This window comes from Sciurus vulgaris, assembly GCF_902686455.1.
Source record: "Sciurus vulgaris genome assembly, chromosome: 17".
Classification (NCBI taxonomy): domain Eukaryota; kingdom Metazoa; phylum Chordata; class Mammalia; order Rodentia; family Sciuridae; genus Sciurus; species Sciurus vulgaris.
Genome location: NC_136478.1, coordinates 36,362,350 through 36,388,801, shown reverse-complemented (window position 1 = coordinate 36,388,801; position 26,452 = coordinate 36,362,350). Strand labels below are relative to the sequence as shown.

The following is a 26,452-nucleotide window of genomic DNA, read 5'->3' as shown; positions in this document are numbered from 1 at the left end:
CTGTCAAGATTTGTAAAACTTTTTTGACAGAAGTAGTGATGAAAAATATAGGCCTTTGTGGCAAAATGAATACAGGGGATGAAAGGAGACGCAGTTTGTTGCAAAACAGAATACAGCAAATTTATTTAAATTCCAATTGGATTTCATTAATGATTCACAAATTGAAGAGCATCTCATCCAAAGATTTAGAAAAGGTGTTCCCATGAACTGAACAGAACAGGTTGGCTTTATAGGCAGATAAGGGTTGAAGAAATTTAAAATATCAGATTGATTATTTCGAAGTTAGTTATAAGATTAAAGCAGAGGGAACTTCCTTACCAGGCCAACCTGAGTAAACAGGACCCCTTCTGTTGGTTGGTCTGAATCTCAAGTTTTATGGAGTTTTCGTTTGTTTTTGGTTTTTTAAAACAGTCTGTTTAAGAGTTTTCTTTGATAATGTAGCACATAGTACAAGTGACTTCCTTCTTGTTTGGTCTGGTGACCAAGTGAAAGAGTTTAGGATATGTTGTCTAGTATGACATCTCAGTAGAAAAACTTCATAATTGAAGATAGAATCAAAAGTATATATTATAAATATTCAGGGCTAGAATAGGAAAATTTCTAAATTATAAATATGCATTGTACACACACAATCATTTATTTCATTTTACAAAATCAGAACCGAGTCAGTCTAGTTTACCATGTGTCTGTCATCCAACAAGGCCATTGCATAGCTGAGAGCAGAAGTAGGTCTTGTACATCAATATTCTTGCCTCTGTGTTATGCTGCATGTCCTGATTCTTATACCACTATCAATAGTTGAAACCGTGATAGTGATACTTCAGAAGTACATGTGTATATGGAGAGAACAACAAGACTGCTTTGAAGAATGCCCACCAGTAGGGGTTGGAAGCAAGAAGAGGAGGCAGTCAGGAAGATGGGAAACGTGGAGAATGTGATGCCAGTAGCTGATGAAATGGGGACTTTCAGGAAAACACAAGTGATCCATTTTATAAAATGTGATTGGAGGAAGAGAGAGATAAGGTTGGATAATAGTTTTTTTATGAGAATTATCTTTTCAACTAGTTTCTGACGTTCAGTCTGCAAATAAATATTGTGCATCTGTTTTGTGTCAGACACCATTTTCCAGGCATGTAGAAGTGAATAGAACAAGTTCAGGCCCTCAGGGAGCTTACACTGGGAAGTGGTACATGTAATAAACATACTAATGGTATTTGTTTTCTTACACAACTCATTAATCTAGAACAACCTTCCAGTCATGTAGTCTGTTATTTAAGTAACTAGACTAGACTCCCTTACCTGGGTCTACTCTTGGTCCTCACATCTTCCTAAACAGGAAAGTGGTAGAAGGAGTGAGAAATGACAGGCTACACACTTGAGAAGCTTGTCAGGAAAGGAAGAGGAACTTGGATTGTTTCAAGGCTTTAAACTTCAAGGCTGATAAACTGTGAAGTGTTTTCTTTATGGGTTACAAAATCGAAATAGGTTTTAGAACCACAGATGAGTATGAAAATAACTAGGGGTGGTTGGGGTGGTGCAGGCTGGAGATCAAACTCGGCATTGTGTACGCTAGGCAAGTGCTCTACAACTGACCTACATCCCCAGCCCTAGTGCACAAGATTTTTACACAGGCAGGTTTCCCATAGGGTCTACAGACAAGGAAGTAGGGGCTGGGGAAGGCTTGGACTTTTGGGTGGAGACATGATGGAATGATGTTTGGTTTGTAGAAATGGAGAATTAACTCATACTCTTCTGAGAGTCTATAATACCCTAATTACTCTTTCCTTCACTGAAAATAATGAGCTGTTCCTCACCCTAAAGGCAAATGTCTCTGTTGGTGAGGAGAATGAAAGAGTTGGGGATTCAAGTGCCCTAGCACTTCATCATTTGTGAGTAGACTGGGTATACTACATCCTTATCAATTTTTTTTCTTTTTTTGGTACCTGGTATTGAACCCAGGGGTGCTTAACCACTGAGCAACATCCCCAGTCCCTTTTTATTACTTATTTTGAGACAGGGTCTCACTGAGTTGCTTAGGGCCTCACTAAAAGTCCTGAGGCTGGCTTTGAACTTGCGATCCTCCTGCCTTAACATCCCAAATTGCTGGAATTACAGGTGGTGCACCACCATGCCCATCCTTCTCAATTCTTGATCACTGTGTTTGTTGACTCTGAGCTTAGAGATTTTCTGGAGGACCTAGAGAACAAGGAAGAATTATTTTGAGTGACTGTGCTTTCCTCTGCTCTGATTTCTCCACCAATTCCTTCCCATCTGTTTTCCTTCTGTGATTTTTTTAAAGCTTCTGGTCCATTGGTGGATCCTTACATTGTTATTACTGTTTCATTCTTTAAAAATATATGCATTATATTAATTAAATATGTGGATGTTGGAGGTGTATATTGCCATCTCAAAAGGATCTTGTGATGAAGGACAGATGCATTTATTCATTTTGCCATATTGTACCATACATGAAGATCAAATTTAAAGCCCTGTAGTTAGAACCCATAGCCCACTTAAGAAATTGATTTTATTAAAATGAATAAACCTTTATTAAATAAAAACTAACCATCATCTTCATTTCATAGTTAGCTTTGAGAGTATAAATTTAACCCAATGTCTAAAATCTTTTTATAGAAGTTGTGACTCCTAGACCATTGGTTGAATCCCACCTCCAACTGGGAGCTTTGAGTTGATGATCAAAAGTACATGTAGCCCTTCAATTGATGAGTGGATAAAGAAACTGTGGTATATATATATATATATATATATATAATGGAATATTACTCAGCCATAAAGAATGATAAAATTATGGCATTTGCAGGCAAATGGATGAAATTGGAGAATATCATGCTAAGTGAGATAAGCCAATCTCAAAAAGCCAAAGGATGAATGATATCGCTAATAAGTGGATGATGACACATAATGGGGGAAGGGAGGGGTGAGTGTTAGGTTTAGAGTTAGGGTTAGGGAGGGGGGCAAGTATGGAGGAAGGAAGGACTGTATAGAGGGAAAAGAGGGGTGGGAGGGGTGGGGGGAAGGGAAAAAATAACAGAATGAATCAAACAACATTACTCTATGTAAATTTATGATTACACAAATGGTATGCCTTTAGGCCATGTACAGAGAAACAACATGTATCCCATTTGTTTACAATAAAATAAAATAAAATAAAAAAATAAAACCTGTGATTATATGCCCTAAAAAAAAAAAAAAAAAAAAAAAAAAAAAGTACATGTAGCTATAGAAAAAGCATGAAGATCAGTCTCCACGACAATCAGTAGACTCAAGACTGCAGGTTGATCCAACATGGGACTGGCATTTTGTACAACCATGGAATATTTTTTTATGTCCAAAGTTTTCAATGTATTTAACATTTCATATGGGCGTTTTAGATTCCAAATATTCTCTAGTATAAAAACATGCTTTATATTTTGCTTAGTTCTTAAGATACATGATCCTCATAAGCAGTAACAAATACCTCATTCAAGAATTACATTTGGAGTATTGAAAGGACTTACATTTTATTTCTGTATTATATAATATTAGGTTCTCACTGAAAGTGAGCTTTATATTAGAAAAACCAAGTACAGTAGAGGATTCATAATAATGTAATCTCAAGAATCTCAACATGTTAAAAAAATATTTTGGGAGACAGGTATGTATTTGGATTTCAAAAGGCATCTAATTATTCTTTTCAGTATCTAAAGATCCTGTTATTGCATGTGTACTTATGTTTCATTTATTTTCTTTTAGGTATCTTTTATTCAAAACCTTGTATTTTGTGTAGAAAGAGTTTACCGTGTTCCTGACTTTGGTATTTGGGAAAGAGGAAGCAAATATAATAATGGCAGCACAGAGCTGCATTCAAGGTAATTTGCCAACTTCTGAGGGTGGTTTTTGATTGTTGCTGTTCAAATGTATGGAATTTGAATATGAGTAAGAATCAAAGCAATGGATCTAAGCTGTAGTTTCTGTGTAAGTTTTTAACTCACTTTTTTCTATGTATGATGCAAATAAAATTCACTTCAAATTAAAGCATAAGAGTTCCATTAATGAATGTAAGAAAGGAGCAGGACATCTTTCCCAACCTTCTAAGGTGTCAGTCCTTGCATTTCACCTTTTACTATTAATCCACAGCTTGGTGTTTCATTCAACAAGTCATTTTCTCTTCTTTGAAATTATGTTATTTGAAATGTCAAGTACATTAAAATTTCCAAACACCAGTTATATGTACATTGCGTGTGTGAAATTCCCTTTTGTGTTAAGAAGTATAGTTTCATCCTAACCACAGATTCTTATACCCTTCAATAAATCTTAATATTCGGTGTCTTCTGTAAGAACTGTGATCTACATCTTGAACTGTAGTTTAGTATGTTTGAATAAGCAACAATTGGTGTTAGTAGTTTATGAATTTACTTTTAAGTGTTGAAAAATAGCTCTAGAGACTGACTCCCTCTTTTATATTATTTTATGCTTAGGAGGTCATTTTTTAACTGAAAAAATATAACTCAATAAACTCAACAAGCCCTTATCATGTTGCATTAAAAGATTTTGAACTAAAAAGAATTTGAAGGTTATCACTAGAGGTCAGATTGGATTATTGAGCTTAAATGAAATAGAGAAATAATCTAGGAAATACTGGTAGAAGAATCTACAGGCTATACTTTTTCAGATTGAAGGACTAATCACACACAACAAATTTAACTAATATAAAGTAGTAAACTAAAAACTAGCTTCAGATAGGAACTGTATAACCCTGAGTAAGTTTTGTGACCTCTCTATGTACTGTTGTTATAATAATTGAATTTATATATTTTCATTATATATTTTCATGTATTTTCAATGAATGATATAACTAAGAGCTGTTTGATGCATTTATAAACATTTTAATAACAAAGATTGAAGTATAAAAAGACTGTCAGATTAATCCTGAGAAACTAAATACATACTTTTATAGTTTTTACATTTCACGAGGTATTTTTACACATAAAGCAGGATAGTAGTACTCAATGAGAATTCAGTGGAGTAGAGAAAAATTTTGTGAGTGAGCTCAGTTCAGACATTAAACATTTAGACAAATCCTAAAATGATAATATTATATTCCAACAGTCTTCCAAATTAAGTTGTCATCTTTCAAGATTATCAGTTAAATTACAAGAAAGAAAGTGGATCTGATTAGAAAAAATGTAACCTGTTTCAGTTGTTATTGTCATCAGGTCTTTTCTCTGCTTTTTAATAACCACTTAATAATATGCCAGTCTGATTCCACTGCTATTATTTTCAGTATGAAATATTTGGACTAGGAGTTTTTCTGTTTATAAAGTCTACAGTAAACTCAGAAAGAACATTGGGTAAAAGTTACCATTAACCCTAGCAAATGAAGGTGTTGGAAGGTCCCTTAGTAAAAAAAAAAAACAGCTTGTTCTATAACTTGTTCTATAACTGAGGTGCCAGTGATTAAATCATTAAAGATTTTATTTCAAGACTTGGGAAATCATTATGTGATGTTCTTTACTACCATTTGCATACAAAATTAATCTTAATTGTAGCAGGCGAATTATATTCAAATGGATCAGAAATGAAGTTTATTATTTAAGTTTAGACAGTGTATATTATACATTTAACATTGATCTTCTAAGTGTTCATAATCTACCAATTTATAATTCCCAAAAAGAACTTTAAATATCTTTTTAAAAATGTTTCCGAGCATACATCTCCACAGATCTCTTTTGAATGTATCGCCTCTCCTGCCAAAAGAATATATTTTGAAATTGCAGGAGAACTGAACTGTTCAGTGCTCATGGATACAAAGATGGCATTGATGGTAGGAGGACAGTACTTAGGCCTCTGTAGTAATATGTGGAGCTGCTACCAGTCAGGGATCAAGTCAAAACTCTCAGATCTATTGCTACTATAGAATACCCCAAATTCTCTGGGCCTAGTTGAATCTGTTTGTTACTGATTAATGCAATAACCTTGCTATATCCTTAAGCCGTTCTCATAATTTAAGACTGCTTGAATTAACTCCATTATGTCCCATAATCCCAAATGTGGGACACATAAAAACTTAAACTGAGCAACAAATATACCCCTTGTGGTAACTTTTGAAATAAATACTATGTTTTTGTAGTTCTAGTCTTTTAAGAAAAGTAATAGGTGAATGATTAAAGCATTTGAAAAAATATGCATGTATATAAGAATATATACAAAGAATACATAAGCTCTAGAATATGATTTCCAACCTATTTTAATGTACCTGTGTCAGTTTCATTGAAATGTTTGTAATATTGAAAACTTGGGACTTAATGGATTAATATATACAGATGCTTTCAAATTAGATGGGTGTACTTCCTAATAAACCCATTGTAGTTTGTAGATAACTTAAGTAAAAAAAAAATGCATTTAATACACCTAACCTATAATTCAACAATACAGTACACTAGAGTATCAGTGCTTCTTCTGCCTGGGTCATCAAGAGTATCATAGCACATACTACTATCTTGGAGGGAAAATCATAATTTGAAGTACAACGCTTATCGGTTTTGCACCTCTGTAAAGTCAAAAAATTGTTATAATACTTGCTGTAAGTACTTATACTTTTCTTTACCTTTTGACTTTCTCTGCCTCTCTCTACTTTTGTTCTATACAGTTTCTCCTTAGAGCAAGAACACGAGCACAGTCTAACTGTTGCCTTAGTACTTGCTAGGCCTCAGCAAAAGTGACCAACTGGGTCTTTCTTCCCTTGTCATCCTGGGTACAACCCTTATCAGCTGCACCCATACATCAAAGATTTATGTTCTGGAGCCCCAAAAACTTGCACTTGTACTCTTCTGAAGTTGGAGGCGCCTTCTTCAGTGTCAGTGCTCAGCAGTACTTTAGGGCAGTCTGCGCCACTGAACAAATGTAGAATATATATTTTTGCCAGACAGGAAACATTACTGTCTTTTAAATAGGAAGAAATTTTAGAGAAAGAGGATTCCAGGTCATTGGCCCCCAAATCCAAAGTTATTTCTGTATGTCATTTATTTTAAAGTTTTGAAAAGAATAGCGGGGTATAAATTCTTGGTAAAACTGGGATAAATTTCAAGGTTATCTTTGATAATCATATAACTTGATTCAGCTTAATGTGTTGGTCAAACTCTTCTTCATCTGCCCTGTTTTAACCCCAGGTTTGCTGGTATCTTTAGTCCATGTTCTTGAATTATTTAGTATTTTTTAGATTGAGTCTCCCATTTTTTCCCTAAACAGTGCATTTCTTTCACTTACCAGAACTCCATTCCAGCAGCAACCTCACCCTTTCCCAGGGCTTTTGTAAAAGGGCATGTTGGTCTGAGCTCACTGTGGTTCTTTTGAATTGTTTCCTAAGCAACCATTCATTGAAGTCTTGATTTTTCTATTGATTTTACTTTCCTCAAGCAACTTGCTCCTTTCAGTTTCTCCTAGGATATCTGGAACTCTATCAAATAATGTTTTTCCTTTCTCTTATAAGTCTTTTAATAAATTCCCACACATCTTTTAATCCTTGTAGTATTAGATTGAATTATATTTTCCTCCATATTTCATTTTGGCACCTATTTATTGTAGCACTAATTCTTAATCCCCAGAATTACATATCCAGGTGAACTTCTTCAGGTCTACTTTTTATTGTAATTATTAGTTCATATTAATTGTACAGGTTAATAAGTTTCACTTTAATACTTATGTTCATTGTGCTTCATTCATATCCACCTTCCCTATTACCTACTCTCTTTTCCTCTCTCCTCTTCTTACCCTCCTCCTTTTTTCTACCCTTCCATTATAGTTCACCTTCTATATTCCGGTCATCTTTCTGTTTTGTTTTGTTTTGTTTTGTTTTGTTTTGTTTTGTTTTGTTTTGTTTTGGGGTTTTTGTTTTTGTTATTTTTAGTTTCCATATATGAATGAAAAGACGTGATGCTTGTCTTTGTCAGCCTCTTCAAGTTTAATTCAAGTATTTCAATCTTTAAATTTCTCCCTCCTCATAATGTAAATTTGCATATTCCTGCTCCTTGGGGCTTCCTTTGAACCAATACCTCTTTCTTTTGGTGCAGAAACAAGTTTTTCTTAAAAATGTGAATAGAATCACAAGCTCTAACTTTGAATTTTTTGGCTATTGAAAAACAAAAAGAAAAACCATACTTAATAGTTTAGTAAGGTGAATATGAGTCCATATGGGAAGAAAAGTTCTTGAAATGTTTTTTACTCCTCTGTAGAATTTTATATTCTACAATATAATTTCCTCTTTAAGTCTTGTGTTTGTGATATAAAGATGATGTTTGAAGGAGAAAGGATTTGAATCTGATTTTAAGGTTTTTAAAAACTGTTCAGATAAGTAAATTATATCACTTCTTTAAGATGCATTTATTGATCCTTTTATTCCATATAGTGCTTATTAATCACTTAGTCTTAAGTCATTTTTGATGTTCCAGTCATTGAACTATGATAGAAACTTTTGTCCATCTATCTGCTTCACTTCATGTATTTTTGCCATACTGAACAATTTGTGAACATCCATTAAAACCATAATACTGTAAAGTCCTTGTTCTTTCAGGAAATATTATTGGGTAGCTTAGGGAGTTAAAATGTAGTGTTATGAATAGGACATTGTGAATTTAGTTCTTATGCCTGTGAGTTACTTTTATGGATTTCGTGATGGGTTACAAATTGCCCAGTCCAAACCCCATCATCTTTTCTAGAAAAGCTTTGATTATGTAACATATCACCTTATTATAAACTCTATTGCAAGCAAGTATTGCTATATTTTAGCTTTCTTAAATTAATGTTAGGAAAAAAAGACCTTGAGGTATCATCTTGCAAAAATTAAATCAATATGTTCTATTGAACATAGTCACCTAATATTAATGTATCCAATATTTAATAACAATAATATTCTGAGAACGTCTTATTATATTTAAGCATTTCTTAATTTTTATAATTATATATTGTATTTTCTAGCAAAATGTCAGATCACATCAGGAATGTATTTGAGTTTCTAAATAACTTGTTGTTGCCAGAGATTTAAATATCTAGTGGACAATAAATTAATGTATTTGTGAATTTATAATATATCTGTTTAATGTTGTTTTAGAAACTAAAATGTAAAGAATTCAATAGCATTCACTCTAGTCCAGGTACAATGTTTGCTTCTATTGTGATTCTGTGTTTAGAAAACAGTTTCCAAATTCAGATTCATCCCATAGCTTGCCCCTTTTAAAATTTTTCTTCCCCTTTTTTTTTTTTTTTTTTTAAAGATAGTATCTTGCTGTGTTGTCCAGCTAGGTCTCATCCTCCTGAGCTCAAATGATCCTCCTGCCTCAGCCTTCTGAGTAGCTTGGGTGCTTGGGTCACAGATGCATGCCACTTTGGATACTTGGTGGTCATAGCTGTCTTTTTGTACCATTGTCTAACTTTGGACTAGACACATTCTGTACCTCCTCCAGTATAGAATTTCTTGCATATTTGCATTTTGAATAAGTTATTTTCCTATTTCTTCTAACTATGACTGTGTTTTTATTTCTCCTTTCAGTTCTGTCAATTTTGCTTCACTTTTTTTACAGCTCTGTTGTTTGGTACATATACATGTATTTGCTATGTTTTCTTGTTGGACTGACCCTTTTATCATTATATAATTTCTTTCTGTGTCTAATAATTTTCTTTGTTCTGAAGTCTATTATTAATAGATTCACTCCTGTTCTATTACATTTTAGTGTTTCTTACAAACAGTGTATAGTTGAGTCATGTTTTAACTCTGCTAATCTTTTAATTGGTGTTTTTAGACCTTTTATGTTAAATGTGTTTATTGATATGTTTGTGCTTAAGTCTGTCTTTTCCTAGTCCTTTAACTAGAGGAGCAGGGTTTCATTGATCCTGTTTTGGTATGTCTCTGCCAACATTTCATGCTTATTCTTAAGCTCAGTCTGGTTTATATAAGGCAAAAAGGAAATCCAGGGAATTTATCACAGTGTTGTTCCTAGACTTCTGAAGTTCATAGGCAGTCTGCCTTCTTTCTCCATCTTTCTGTCCAAGATTTTTAGTTGAGCTTAGGATAAGGAAAATTGTACCTCTTCCATTTTTCCATCCATGTATTTGTAAAATAACTATCTGACCTATTTATTATCCCATAATAAAAGTAATGTTTGCCTGAGTATAGTTCATCTAAGCAGCCATTGAAAAATGTAGATAATGATCTCATGAATAGCTTAGAACAGTGATTTTTATTTATTTGTCTCTTTTTTGGCTTGGTGATAGGGGTAGAACCTATGACCATGCACATACAAGGCAAGCACTCTATCACTGTACTATACCCCCAGCCAATGCTTATGAAATTTAAAGTGCATTCAGATACCTAGAGGACTTTTAAAAAACTGATTTTTGAGCCTTAATCCGACAGAGGAATGAGAACTGACATTTTAACAAGTTCCCAGATAATGTTGCTCCTGCTGCTCTGGGGACTACGGTTTGATAATCAGTACTTTAGAGTAATGCTGCATTAATGACATCACAAGATGACAGTCTTGTATTTTTAATGAAATGGGTCTTCCCATTTTCTATCACTACTGTATGTGGCATTTGAGAAGCCAAAGGAGTAGAATACTGAGGGAAATAGTACTTATTTTATTACAAAGAGAAAAATAGTAAAAAAAAAAAAAAAAAAAAGTGAGAGGTACGGAGATCATTTATTCTGTAAGCATAAAATACAGCTTCACTTATTAGATCCTAGAAAGTGAGTATTTGAAGGAATACATTAAAACCATACTCTGTAATAAGTGTATGACATGCAAAATCTCTTTTAAGGTTTAGAATTGACGTTAGAAAAGCTCTGTAACATTGATCTGAACTAATGATGCCCAACCTGGTAATTACTGCACATATCATAATACACCTTCTTCTAAAGTTCACCCCTTTTTTTCAAGTTCTTGACTAGAAATGAAACCAGAATTAAAATTACTTCCATCAGTAGTATGACCTATAGTCTGTATCAAGGTGAACCCAGAAATATTTTTCCCAGATGATCACTAACTATAAAAAAGAAAAATTAAAATAGTGAAATGTCAGAAAAGTGTCTCTTAGACATTGTTCTCTTATGGAAGTTGTTATAAGTGTTAATAAAGAAACTTGCTTGTGAATATTCATCAGATAATGGTTCTTATTTTGTAGCCAGACTTATCAGAGTAAAAAAAGTATTTTCTTTTCTCTTTTAGCTCTGTTGGCTTAGCAAAAGCAGCTCTAGAAGCAATTAATGGATTCAACCTTTTTGGCAACCAGGTAAAAAAAAAAAGTTTTTGATTATTTGAATTGTATGTTTAATTAATTTGGCTATTCATTAAGTCATTTCCTTATAATCAGTGAATATCTGAAATTTATGTAACAGCCCATGCTTGCACATCTTTTCCTTTGAAAATTATTTGCCAATTAAATTTTAGTTTTCTCACTAAAATCCATTCCTTATTAAAAAAAAAAACTCTTGATAAATTAATTCTCATTTTCGTGGTTCAGTGTCAATACCTTTCATCAAGTCTCTTAGTCATTTCTTAGGGATTTCATATTTTAAAAATATTCATGGCATCATATGCCATATATTTTCCATGTCAGTTCTCATGTTGGTTTCAGTTCATGTATATAAATGTATTTCTCATGTAGAGGGGAATTTGTGTAATGTATGCAGCCATAGAATAGGCAGTTTTGATATGAGTGTCACCCTTAACTTCCTATAATCATATGTCTAAAATCTCATTTTCTCTGGGGATTAAAGGGAAACCTTGAAGGTCACCTTAGATTTTCATAAGATCTTTAGCTGGTTTTGCACCAAAGGAAACTAATCAACTGACCACACATTGAGTTGTCAATGGAAAGGAATAAAATGTAGGAATAAAGGTTACTATTCTAGATCAAGAAATAGGCTAATTTTCGTTAGCAATTTTTATAAAGATTCCCAAAATGGCAAGGCAGTGTGAAGTTTCCAACTGATAATTAAGTCTAAGCTATTGAAATGCTAAGTTAGCAAAGATATATTTTAGGAAGTTAACACAGATGTGCAAAAGAGTCACCTTGGGTTTTGTTATGGCAGTTATAATACTATGATCTACAGTCTTGAATTTAAGAAAGTTTCAGTTCATAGTATGGTAACACAACTGCCTGTCTTTTCCTCCCTCGATATACAAACTCTCTTTTTACCCCAACTTCCTGGAAAATGCGATTTATATATAGTATATGAGGAATAACTATGGACAGAATTGGGAGAATGGTACCTATTCTTTCTGCCCAAGAGGTGACCCAGGATTACCTACTTTACACTTCCTACGTGGATGGATGGATGGGCGGGTGAGTGGGTGGACGAATGGCTAGATAATGACATTAAAGAATGGCATTATATTTAGAATTAGGAGACAGGATCTCTCTCTTCTTTGTACCTAAGTCTCAGCTTCCTCATCTAAAAAGGTAAGAGATAATGATAAGACGATCTAATTCAGAAAGTTTATATGCAAATAATAGATAACTTAGCTGAGTGCTTGACTCAGCTAAACACTCTGTTACCTCTTATTGCTATTATTATTGGACTACAGGTAATACTAAAGAAGGGAAATGAAGAGATTGGACTGAAAGTCCTTTAGGGAGTATTTCAAGGGTACTAAGAGGAATCATGGATCAAATCAGAGGTGGCCTACCAGCATTCTGAAAAACTATAGGTCTTATTTGACTGCCTTCCATGGCATAGCAAATAGTAAGCTGCTGTGACATAAGAATGGTCAGCTCTTTTTTTGAATCTTGTCATTTCTTTGAAGTACCTGAATTTTCAGGTTGTTTACATATCTGAATACCCACATACATACATACAAGGTAGCTTTACTACATTTATCTTTTGTATTAAGGTATATTAATTATACAAATTAACAAAGTTTCACTGTGCCATTTTCATACGTGCATACAGTGTGCACTAATGATGCCCACCCTCCCTTCCATCTTTGCTTGTCCTTCCCTCTTCCACCTTTCCCCAGGTCCCTGTCCCGTTCCCTCATACTCTGTCTTCAGTTCACCTATTTTTTTTTTTAAATATTGTTTCCACATATGAATCTTTCTCTGTCTAGCTTATTTTGCCTAACATGATGTTTTCCAATTCCATCCATTTTCTTGTAGATGAAATTATTTCTTTCTTCTTTATAATTGAGTAATACTCCACTACGTATATATGCCCCATTTTCTTTATCCATTCATCAATTGACAGGTGCCTAAGCTGATTCCATATCTTAGCTATTGTGAATAACACAAATATTTCTTTGCATATCCAGTCATTTCCTTTCCATATATACCCAGAGGTGGGATAGCTGAATCATATTATAGCTGTGTTTAGTTTGCTGAGAAACCTTCATACTGTTTTCCATAATTCTGACCAAGAGTATATATGAGATCCTTTATCTCTACATCCTTGACAACATCTGTCGTTATTATTTTCATGTTAGCCAGTCTGATTGGGGTGAGACAGAATCTCCATCAAGTTTTAATTTGCATTTCCTTGATGGCTAAAACTATTGAGATTTTTTCCATATATTTATGTTCATTTGTATTTCTTCTTTTGAGAAGTATGTATTCAGATTATTTGCCCACTTTTTATTGGATTACTTATTTTCTTTTTTTTTTCTTCAGTTTTTTATGTATTCTGCTTGTTAATCCACTGTCAGTTGAGTAGCTGGCAAAGATTTTGTCCCAGCATGTGTCTCTTCATTTTTTTTTTATTGTAAACAAATGGGATACATCTTGTTTCTCTGTACATGAAGTAGATGCATACCATTTGTGTAATCATACATTTACATAAGGTAATAGTTTTTCTTCATTCTTTTTATTGTTTCTTTTGCTGCATGGAAGCTTTTTCTGATGTATCCCATTTGTCAATTTTTGCTTTTGTTTTCTGTGCTTGTGGAGGTCCAGACAGTAAATCATTGCAGTGTCATTATCTTGAAGTGTTTTCCCTTTTTTCTTCTGGTTGTTTCAGAGTTTCACATATTATATTAAGGTCTTTTATCCCCTTTGAGTTTATTTTTGTACAGAATAAGAGATAAGGCTCTACTTGGAATCTTCTGCATGTGGGTATCCAGTTTTCCAGCACCACTTATTGAAGAGGCTATCTTTTCTCCAACATGTTCTTGGAACCTTTGTGGAGAATCAATTGACTGAAGATATAGGAATTTATTTCTGAGTTTGCTATTCTATTCTGTTGGTCTACATGTCTCTTTTTATACCAACATCATGTTGTTTTTGTACCATGGTTCTGTAGTATGTGTTGAATTCTCATATCGTGATGCCTTCAGCTTTCCTTTTTTTGCTCTTTGATTACTTTGGCTCTTTGGGGGTCTTTTGTGATTTCATGTAAATTTTAGGGTTGTGTTTTCTGGTTCTGTGAAGAATGTCATTGGTATTTGAATAGAGATTGCATTGAATCTGTAGATCACTTTGGATAGTAGGAATGTTTTTAACAATATTAATTATCCAAATACATGAACATGGCCGTCCTTTCTAACTTCTAATGTTTTATTCAATTTTTTTCCTTAATATTTTGTAATTTTCATTGTGGTGATGTTTCACTTCCTTGGTTGGGTTTATTCCTTGGGGTTTTGTTTATTTTTGTTTTTGTTTTTGTTTTGAGGCTATTGTGAATGGGATTACTTTCCTGATTTCCTATTCAGTAAGTTCATTACTGGTACATAGAAAAGGCACCTTTTTATATACGTTGATTTTTGTATTCTGCTACTTGACTGAATTTATTTATCAGTTCTAAGAGTCTTTGTGGAATCTTTAAGGTTTTTGAGGTATAGAATCATATCATCAGGAGGTTTCAAGATGGTGGCCTAGAGGGTGGCTGCATTTCATGTTGCTCCAGGACTCAGGATTCAAAAGAGGAGATATTGAGACACTTGGGACCAACTCAAAGCAGCCGGGTGACTCTCACCCGTTGGGAAGGCGTCTCGGATGGGACGGTGGTCCCAGAACGCAGGGAACTTTGTGAAGTAGAGCTGCCAGCGAGACACCCCTCCCCCAGCTGGAGCAGTGAACTCGGACAACTGGGAGCCCCGTAAAGGAGGCCGCTCGACACAGCGCTGGGACTCGGAGCAACCACTGGGGCTCCGGCGGCTGCCCAGGGGAGGAGTGGCGAGGAGAGCTGTGTGGACTCAGAACACCGGGGCCTGCCCTGAGGAGGAGGAGGAGGAGCGTGGCCGCTTGGATTCGGAGTGACTGCACAAGAGCTACAGGCGGTTGCCAGAGGAGAAGCTCCGTGGCAAGCTGTTTGGACTCAGAACGACTGCTTCTGAACACCGGGGCCTGCCCGGAGGACTAGGAGGAGGAGAAGCAGTGACTGCATTAGCGCTCCAGGCGGCTGCTCAGAGGAGAAGGCGAGTGGTGAGTTGTTTGGACTTAAAGTGACAGCTCCTGAACACAGGGGGGCTGCCTGGAGGAGAAGCGTGGTGGGTCGCTTGGTCTTGAGTGGCCGCACCAGAGCTCCAGGCGGTTGCCCAGAGGACCCATGTAGCGGGTCACGTGGATTCAGAGCCACTCAGAGAGACCGCTCCTGAACACCCGGGGGGTTATCTGGAGAAGGAGGAAGAACGGGGAGGGTCACTGAGACTCGGAGTGATTGATTGCCCAGGGCTACGGGTGGTTGGTGGGAGGTGGAGGCACACAGTGAGTTTCTTGGACTCCTAGTGACCGCACCAGAATACTGGGCGGCTGTCTGGAGGAAGAGGTGTGTGGCAGGTCTCTGGGATTCACAGCGATTGTATGGGGCCCCAGGTGGCTGCTCAGAGGAGGGGCCGCATAGCCAGGCGATTAGGTGCAGAGCAGGGTCCCAGGATCTAGGAGGCTTCTTGGTGGAAGAGCCGCACAGAGACTGGCTTAGGGCGGAGCGAAGGTTCCAGGCCTGCGGGCAGATTCTCTGAGGAGGGGCAGCCTAAGAAGATTCATCTGCGAAGGGTGAGGCTCCCAGGCCCAGGAGGTAGGGCCGGGCCCCTGGGAACTTTGCACAGGAAGGCAGCCCAGCCCAGGCAGTAGCTGTAAATTGAGGGGAACCTCTAGGAGGGAACTGACCAGCGAGACCTCCCCACCGGGTGAGTCTTCCCTGCCGGGTGAGGTTTCCCCACAAGGACGGTAAAAACAGAGACTCAGGCCCAAACAGGCCTTGCCTCAGCCCGCAGCCTAGGTCCCCTTTGGATGACCATTGGTCAACAAGTGGAGGCACCTCTGCCCACAAGCAGGGATTATACCCCACCTGAAGGCCACCACTCCTAGAGAGGCAGCTTCCTTGTGGAGCACCGCATTATCAACTTCCTCCAAGACTTCAGCCTACTGAAGGCTAAGGGGGATATATATAGAAATCTTCAGGGACATTGTAAGTCAATAGAGGAAATCTGCAATATCTCAGCGGTCCACTGATACCTGAACAATATGAGAAAACAAGGAAAGAAAATGCTGCAAACGAATCTAGATGTTACATCAATAAAACCCAATGACAGCATGGCAGAAGAAATGACAGAAAAGGAGTTCAGAATGTACATAATTAAAATGATCAGAGAAGCAAACGATGAGATGAAAGAGCAAATACACGCACTGAATGATGAGATGAAAGAGCAAATGCAAGCATTGAATGATCTCACCAATCGACAATTAAAAGAGCAAATACAGGAAGCAAAAGATCATTTCAATAAAGAGTTAGAGATATTGAAAAAAAACCAAACAGAAATCCTTGACATGAAGGAAACAATAAACCAAATTAAGAACTCCATAGAAAGCATATCCAATAGGATTGAACACCTGGAAGACAGAACCTCAGACATTGAAGACAAAATATTTAACCTTGAAAACAAAGTTGAACAAACAGAGAAGATGGTAAGAAATCATGAACAGAATCTACAAGAACTATGGGATATCATGAAAACGCCAAATTTAAGAATTATTGGGATTGAGGAAGGCCTAGAGAAACAAGCCAAAGGAATGAACAATTTATTCAATGAAATAATATCAGAAAATTTCCCAAATCTGAAGAATGAAATGGAAAATCAAGTTCAAGAGGCTTATAGGACTCCAAATACACAAAATTACAACAGACCCACACCAAGGCATATTATAATGAAAATGCCTAAAATACAAAATAAAGACAGAATTTTAAAGGCTGTGAGAGAAAAGAACCAAATTATATTCAGGGGGAAACCAATACGGATATCAGCAGATTTTTCAATCCAGACCCTAAAAGCTAGAAGGGCCTGGAACAACATTTTTCAAGCCCTGAAAGAAAATGGATGCCAACCAAGAATCTTATACCCAGCAAAACTTACCTTCAAATTTGATGATGAAATAAAATCCTTCCATGATAAACAAAAGCTAAAAGAATTTACAAAAAGAAAGCCAGCATTACAGAACATTCTCAGCAAAATATTCCATGAGGAAGAGATGAAAAACAAAGAAGCAAATCAGCAAAGGGAGGAATTATCCTAAAGGAATTGTCAAATAAAGGAGGAAACAAGTTGTGTCAAACAAATAAATAAATAAAATTTAAAAAATGAACCAAATGACCGGGAAACCAAATCATATCTCTATAATAACCCTGAATGTTAATGGCCTGAATTCATCAATCAAAAGACATAGACTGGCAGATTGGATTAAAAAGAAAGATCCAACAATATGTTGCCTGCAAGAGACTCACCTCATAGAAAAAGATACCCATAGACTAAAGGTGAAAGGATGGGGAAAAACATACCATGCACATGGACTCAGCAAAAAAGCTGGAGTATCCATCCTCATTTCCGATAATGTGGACTTCAAGCCAAAGTTAGTCAGAAGGGATAAAGAAGGTCATTTCATACTGCTTAAGGGAAGCATAAATCAGCAAGATATAACAATCATAAACATCTATGCCCCAAACAGTGGCCCATCCATGTATGTCAAACAAATCCTTCTCAATTTCAGAAACCAAATAGACCATAACACAATCATACTAGGTGATTTTAACACGCCTCTCTCACCACTGGACAGATCTTCCAGACAAAAATTGAACAAAGAAACCATAGATCTCAATAACACAATCAATAATTTAGATTTAACGGACATTTATAGAATATACCATCCAACCAAGAGCGAATACACTTTCTTCTCAGCAGCACATGGATCCTTCTCTAAAATAGACCATATATTATGCCACAAAGCTAATGTTAGCAAATACAAGAAGATAGAGACACTACCATGTATTCTATCAGAGCATAATGGATTAAAGTTAGAAATAAATGAAAGAGTAAAACATAGAAACTATTCCAACATCTGGAGATTAAACAATATGCTATTATATGATGAATGGATAACAGAAGATATTAGGAAGGAAATTAAAAAATTCTTAGAGGTAAATGAGAACAAAGAAACATCATATCAAAATCTCTGGGACACTATGAAAGCAGTACTTAGAGGGAAATTTATTTCATGGAGCGCATTTAATAAAAGAAGTAAAACTCAACAAATAAACGACCTAACACTACAGCTCAAAGCCCTAGAAAAAGAAGAACAGAACAGCACCAAAAGTAGTAGAAGACAGGAAATAGTTAAACTCAGAGCTGAAATCAATGAAATTGAAACAAAAGAAACAATACAAAAAATTGACAAAATAAATAGTTGGTTCTTCGAAAAAATAAACAAAATTGATAAACCTTTAGCCACACTAACAAAGAGAAGACGAGAGAAAACCCAAATCACTAAAATTCGGAATGAACAAGGAAATATCACAACAGACACGAGTGAAATACAAAACATAATTAGAAGCTATTTTGAAAATCTATACTCCAACAAAATAGAAAATTTCGAAGACATCAACAGGTTTCTAGAGACATGTGAATTGCCTAAACTGAACGAGGAGGACATAAACAATTTAAATAGACCAATTTCAAGTACTGAAATAGAAGAAGTCATCAAAAGCCTACCAACAAAGAAAAGTTGGGGACCAGATGGGTTCTCAGCCGAGTTCTACAAAACCTTTAGAGAAGAGCTCATTCCAATACTTCTCAAAGTATTCCATAAAATAGAACAGGAGGGTACCCTCCCAAACTCATTCTATGAAGCCAATATCACACTGATACCTAAACCAGACAGAGACTCATCAAGGAAAGAAAATTTCAGACCAATATCCTTAATGAACATCGATGCAAAAATTCTCAACAAAATTTTAGCAAATCGCATACAAAAACATATTAAAAAGATAGTACACCATGATCAAGTGGGTTTCATCCCAGGGATGCAAGGTTGGTTCAACATCAGGAAATCAATAAACGTAATTCACCATATTAATAGACTTAAAGTCAAGAATCACATGATTATTTCAATAGATGCAGAAAAAGCATTTGATAAAATACAGCACCCCTTCATGCTCAAAACACTAGAAGAAATAGGGATCGTGGGAACATCCCTTAACATTGTAAAGGCCATTTATGCTAAGCCCATGGCTAATATCATTCTAAATGGTGAAAAACTGAAAGCGTTCCCCCTAAAAAGGCAGGGATGCCCTCTTTCACCACTTCTATTCAACATCGTTCTTGAGACTCTGGCCAGAGCAATTAGACAAACCAAAGAAATTAAAGGGATACGAATTGGAAAAGAAGAACTCAAACTATCCCTCTTCGCTGATGACATGATTATATATTTAGAGGAACCTGGAAATTCCACCAGAAAACTCTTAGAACTCATAAGTGAATTCAGTAAAGTAGCAGGTTACAAGATCAATGCCCATAAATCCAACGCATTTTTATACATAAGTGATGAATCTTCAGAAAGAGAAATTAGGAAAACTACCCCATTCACAATAGCCTCGAAAAAAATAAAATACTTGGGAATCAATCTCACAAAAGAGGTGAAAGACCTCTACAATGAGAACTATACAACACTAAAGAAAGAAATTAAGGAACACCTTAGAAGATGGAAAGATCTTCCATGTTCTTGGATAGGAAGAATTAATATTGTCAAAATGGCCATACTACCTAAAGTGATATACAAATTCAATGCAATTCCAATTAAAATCCCAATGACGTACCTTACAGAAATAGAGCAAGCAATTATGAAATTCATCTGGAAGAATAAGAAACCCAGAATAGCTAAAGCAATCCTTAGCAGGAGGAGTGAAACAGGGGGTATTGCAATACCAGATCTTCAACTCTACTACAAAGCAATAGTAACAAAAACGGCATGGTATTGGTACCAAAATAGAAAGGTAGATCAATGGTACAGAATAGAGGACACGGACACAAACCCAAATAAATACAATTTTCTCATACTAGACAAAGGTGCCAAAAATATGCAATGGAGAAAAGATAGCCTCTTCAACAAATGGTGCTGGGAGAATTGGAAATCCATATGCAACAGAATGAAACTAAACCCATATCTCTCACCATGCACAAAACTAAACTCAAAATGGATTAAGGACCTTGGAATCAGACCAGAGACCCTGCAGATTATAGAAGAAAAAGTAGGTCCAAATCTTCACCTTGTTGGTCTAGGATCAGACTTCCTTAACAGGACTCCCATAGCACAAGAAATAAAAGCAAGAATCAACCACTGGGATAGATTCAAAGTAAAAAGCTTTCTCTCAGCAAAGGAAACTATCAGCAATGCGAAGAAAGAGCCTACAGAGTGGGAGAATATCTTTGCCAATCGTACTTCAGATAGAGCACTAATCTCCAGAATCTATAAAGAACTCAAAAAACTCTACTCCAAGAATTCAAATAATCCAGTCGACAAATGGGCTAAGGAAATGAATAGACACTTCACAGAAGAAGATCTACAAGCAATCAACAAACATATGGAAAAATGTTCAACATCTCTAGTAATAAGTGAAATGCAAATCAAAACCACCCTAAGATTCCATCTCACCCCAATTAGAATGGCGATTATCAAGAATACGAGCAACAACAGGTATTGGCGAGGATGTGGGGAGAAAGGTACACTCATACATTGCTGGTGGGGCTGCAAATTAGTGCAGCCACTCTGGAAAGCAGTGTGGAGATACCGTAGAAAACTTGGAATGGACCCTCCATTTGACCCAGCTATCCCACTCCTTGGCCTATACCCAAAGGACTTCAAATCAGCATACTACAGAGATACAGCCACATCAATGTTTATAGCTGCTCAAGTCAGAATAGCCAGACTGTGGAACCAACCTAGATGCCCTTCAATTGATGAGTGGATAAAGAGACTGTGGTATATATATACAATGGAATATTACTCAGCCATAAAGAATGATAAAATTATGGCATTTGCAGGCAAATGGATGAAATTGGAGAATATCATGCTAAGTGAGATAAGCCAATCTCAAAAAGCCAAAGGACGAATGATATCGCTAATAAGTGGAGGATGACACATAATGGGGGGGAGGGAAGGGTTAGTGTTAGGGTTAGAGTTAGGGTTAAGGAGGGGGGCAAGTATGGAGGAAGGAAGTACTGTATAGAGGGTAAAGAGGGGTGGGAGGGGTGGGGGGAAGGGAAAAAATAACAGAATGAATCAAACAACATTACTCTATGTAAATTTATGATTACACAAATGGTATGCCTTTGTGCCATGTACAAACAGAGAAACAACATGTATCCCATTTGTTTACAATAAAAAAAATATAGAAAAAAAAAAGATGGACATACTACCAAAAAAAAAAAAGAATCATATCATCAGCAAATAGATAATTTGACTTCCTTGTTTCCTATTTGTATGTATTTTATTTCTTTCTCTTCTCTGCTTGCTCTGGCTAAAGTTTCTAGTACTTTATCTAATCAGAGTAGTAAGAGTGGACACCCTTATCTCTGGATCTTAGAGGAAACTCAGTTTTTCCCCATTCTGTATGTTGATTTGGGTTTATCACATATAAACTTTATTATGTTGAGGTATGATCCTTCTGTGCCTAATTTATTCAGGACTTTTTATCATAAAGGAATGTTGAGTTTTATTAAAGACTTTTTCTGCATTTATTAAGATGATCATGTGACTTTTTTATCCTTGATTCTGTTTTGGTGATGAACTATGATTATTGGTTTTTGTATGTCAAAGCATCTTTGCATTTCTGGAATATTAACAACTTGATCATGCTGCATTATCTTTTTAATGTGCTATTGATTTAATTTTGTAAGAATTTTATTGAATTTTTTTATCTTTATCAGAGATATTGATGTGTAGTTTTCCTTTTTTGTTTTGTCTTTATCACATTATGTAGCAGGTTAATACTGTCTTTGTAGAATGAGTTTGGGAAGATTCCTTCCCTTTCTGTTTTATTGAAGTTTGAGAAGCAATGTGTTCTCTAAAAGTTTGGTACAATTCAGCAGTGATTCTGTCTGGTTCTGGGCTTCCTTTGTTGGAAGACTTTTTATTACTGCTTCTGTCTCACTACTTGTTTTGCTCTATTTATGTTTTTTATATCCCTTGGTTCATTTTTGGTAGATCATATGTGTCCAGAAGTGTTTCTCTTTCTTCTAGATTGTCCAGTTTATTGATATAGTTTTTCAAAATGTCCCCTAATAATCCTTTGAATTGCATTGGTATCTATTGTGATAACTTCTTTTTCACCTCTAATATTACTTATTTGAGTCTTCTCTATCTTTCCTTTGGTTAATTTAACTAAAGCTTTATCAATTTTATGATTTTTGGGGGGTAGGTGGGAAACCAGGGATTGAACTCAGGGGCACTCAACCCCTGAGCCACATTCCTAGCCTCCTTTTTATATTTTATTTAGAGATAGTGTCTCACTGAGTTGTTTAAGTCCTTGCTAAGTTGCTGAGGCTGGCTTTGAACTTTCAATCCTACTGCCTCAGCCTCCTGAGAAATTGGAATTATAGGTGTATGTCATGCCTGGCTCCTTTTTTTTTTTTTTTTCATGTAAGCACTCATTGCTATAAATTTCCCTCTTAGTACTGCTTTCACTTTATACCACAGGTATGTTTTATTTTGTTTTTCGTTTGATTCTAGGAATTTTTTAGCCCCACTCTAATTTTTTCAGTGACCCACTGTCTTTCAAATATGTTATTCAGTATTCATGTATTTTCATGATTTCTGCAATTTCTCTTGCTGTTAGTTTCTAGTTTCATTCCATTCTGATCAGATAAGATGCAAGAAATTAGTTCAGGTTTTTGAATTTGTAAAACTTGCTTTATGGTCAAATATATGATCTATTTTGGAAAAAGTTTCATGTGCTGATGAAAAGAATGTATATTCTTCAAACATTGGATGGAATATTCTGTAGATGTCTGTTGAGCTCATTTGCTCATATAATTTTACTGATATTTCTTTGTTGTCTTTTTTGGGAACCTGAATGAGATCTACTGGTGAGAGTAGAGTATTGAAGTTTCCCACTATTCTTGTATTGGGCCTATCTCTCCCTTTATGTCTAGTATTTATTTTTAAATAAAATGACATGGTCTGATGTTTGGTGCATATTCTACCTTCCTCTAAAGGCTTTTCTTTTCCCAGGAAACTTTCATAGGTCATTTAATTATAATTCTAAAAGAACTGAAGGGTTTATTAAGTATTGATTCTGAGTTATAAATTCAATATCGTTACTGTTCCTCAGCCACTTTCTTAGTCTTAACTGCTCATTGGACTCCTGAAGAATTTGTAAACAATACTGATTCCTAGCCCCTACCTCAGGTATACTGATTTAAAGTGTAGGAGGAGGCAATAACACTGGAATTTTTCAAATTTGCTCAGGAATTCTAAAGCACAGCCAAGGATGAGAATAACTGCTCTAATCAGAGTTATTTTTTTATCTTCTTTAGATCATGTCTTTTTCCAGCATGTCTATGTACCAAGTGTTTGCTAAATGAATGACCCTTTGTTTTTGGAATGTGGGTAATGTCTTATTACTTTAGCCACATGAATAATATTGTATGTTGCAAAGTAGAGCTTCTTCACCTTTCATGTTTATAGAATAGTATCAGTGTCCTAGTTTTATAAATTCCCTTTCATCTTTTCTTCTGATGGGGAGCATGGCAGAAAGCTGACTCTGAAAATCTTAGTATTCCCATTTTTACAATAATTAATAATGTGGCTGCTAAACAGTAGCACATTTAATACTGCATGTGATTTTTGGGTTTGAGTGTTTAATCAATTTATAATGTTGGTCCATGTAAGTAAAAGACCTGTGGTCTCATTAAAAGTCAGTTACTGGCATAAGAACTGACATAAAGAAATGTTTTTAAGTGAAAATTCAATATAACCTCCTCACATCTTGGGGAATTTCAAATTGTATGGGTATTCCCAATTACTTCTAAAGTTTTTTGGTGTAGTGTTTTGGAAGATCTGATCTGTGTCTTTAGCTAAGTTAATTGAAAGCTTTCAAAAACTGTATCTCCTATAGGTGTCAACTTCAGAGAGACAGTTCTTTGGAAATGGAAAATTCCTTCTTAAAATGAATGGTCAGAGAGTTGACTTAGCTCTTCTCAGGTCACACAAAAAAAGGGTAGAACTAAGAAGTAACCCAGAGCTACTCAACAATGAATCTAGAAGGTGAATTTTTGGTATGGGAAATCTTAGATCTTGGATGTGTTCTGCCATAAATTGGAAACTGTATTTTCTTTTCTTTTTTCCCCCCATAGTTTTATTGAGGTAAAATAGATGTACAATAAAATGTACATATATGAAGCATGCAATTTGATCAGTTTTGATGTGTATGTAACTATTACAATCAATGTGAAAAGCATTTCCATTACTTTTTTTAAAATCTGAAATCATGCAGACTGTGTTTTCTGCATAGTTTATTACATTAGAAATGAATCACCTTATGACATATAGAATCCCAACCTCACTCTTGTCAACTCATTCAAAAGTAAATGGCACACATAAATATCTCAGTGGTCAAGGTATAAAGCACAAGAAAAGTAAATAAAAAGTGCTTTGAGCTAAGTGATAATAAAAAATTAAACTGTCAGAATCTCTGGGTTGAAACAGTACTCAGATAAACATTTATAACTTAAAGCATTTATATCAGAAAGGAGCTAGAATAACAATCAGATTATTTTCAAATTATCAAGTAGGAAGGAAAAAGTAAGAGTAGGAGCAGAAATACATGAAATAGAAAAGAAATGATGCAGCTAAAATTTGGTACAAATAAACAAGTCTAATCAAGGTAAAAGCAGGAATACAAAAATATCAGTGGAAAGGGAGCTATCAAAATAATCCTACAGATGGTAAAAATATATTAAGGTAATATTACAGTTGTATGCCAACATATTTGATAGCTTACATAATATGGTCTATATGAGAGAAGGATCTGTGTGCTTCTGAGAAGAAAGTATGTTCAGTCATTGATGGACGAAATATTCTACATATGTCTGTTAAGTCTAATTTATCAATTGTATTTTTTACTTCTATAGCTTCTTTATTTAATTTTTGTTTGGAAGATCGATCCAGTGGTGACCAAGGCATGTTAAAGATACCCCAGTATTATTGTGGTTTATTTGATTCTTGAAATTGAGATGGGTTTGTTTGATATACATAGATGCTCCATTGTTTGGGGCACAAATATTTATGATTGTTATGTCTTGTTAATATATAATTACCTTAAGCAGTATGAAATGGCCTTCTTTGTCCCTTCTGATTATTAGCTTTGGCTTAAAGTCAACTTTATCTGATATGAGGATAGAAATTCCTACTTGTTTACACAATCCATGTGAGTGATATGTTTTTTCCTATCCTTTCAACTTCAGTCTGGATGTCTTTGCCTGTGAGGTGAGTCTCTTGGAGACAGCATGTTGTTGGGGCTTGTTTTTTAATCCAGTCTGCCAGTCTTTGTCTTTTGATTGATGAGTGTAGGCCATTAATGTTCTAGGTTATTATTGAGATAGGATTTGTATTCCTGGTCATTTGGGTTTATTTCAGGTTTTTAATGTGAATTAATTTCTCCTTTGATTGACTATTCCTTTAGTGTAGTTCTCCCTTTGATGGTTCCATTTCATCTTCATGGAATATTTTGTGGAAAATGTTCTGTAGTGCAAGCTATCTAGTTGTGAATTCTTTTAACATTTGTTTATCATGGAAGGTTTTTATTTCACCTTTAAATCTGGAGCTTAATTTTGCTAGATATAGGATTCTTGGTTCACATCCATTTTCTTTCAGAGCTTTGTATGTGTTATTCTAGGACCTCCTGTCTTTGAGGGTCTGGATTGAATAATCAGCTAAGATCCAAATTGGTTTCTCCCTATACATAATCTGATAGTTTTCTCTGGCAACCTTTATAATTCTAACCTTATTCTGTATGTTAGGCATTTTCGTTACAATGTGCCTTGGTGTGGGTCTGTTGTAATTTTGTACATTTGAGGTCCTGAAAGCCTCTTGTATTTGATTTTTCCATTTCATTCTTTAGGTTTGGGAACTTTTCTGATATTATTTCATTGAAAATATTGTGCATTTCTTTGGTTTGTATTTCTGCACATTCATCTATCCC

The 26,452-nt window shown here is 35.4% G+C and overlaps 1 protein-coding gene across 5 annotated transcripts in view; it reads left to right on the top strand.

Annotated features, from left to right (window-relative positions):
- Positions 1-26,452, top strand: part of PHKB (phosphorylase kinase regulatory subunit beta) — a 218,620-nt gene that overhangs the window by 85,127 nt on the left and 107,041 nt on the right. For all 5 annotated transcript variants that reach the window (XM_079117626.1, XM_079117624.1, XM_079117623.1 and 2 more), the window contains 2 exons: positions 3,754-3,869; positions 11,220-11,283. In XM_079117626.1, coding sequence (XP_078973752.1) covers positions 3,754-3,869; positions 11,220-11,283 — 180 coding nt within the window. The remainder of the gene's footprint in view (positions 1-3,753; positions 3,870-11,219; positions 11,284-26,452) is intronic.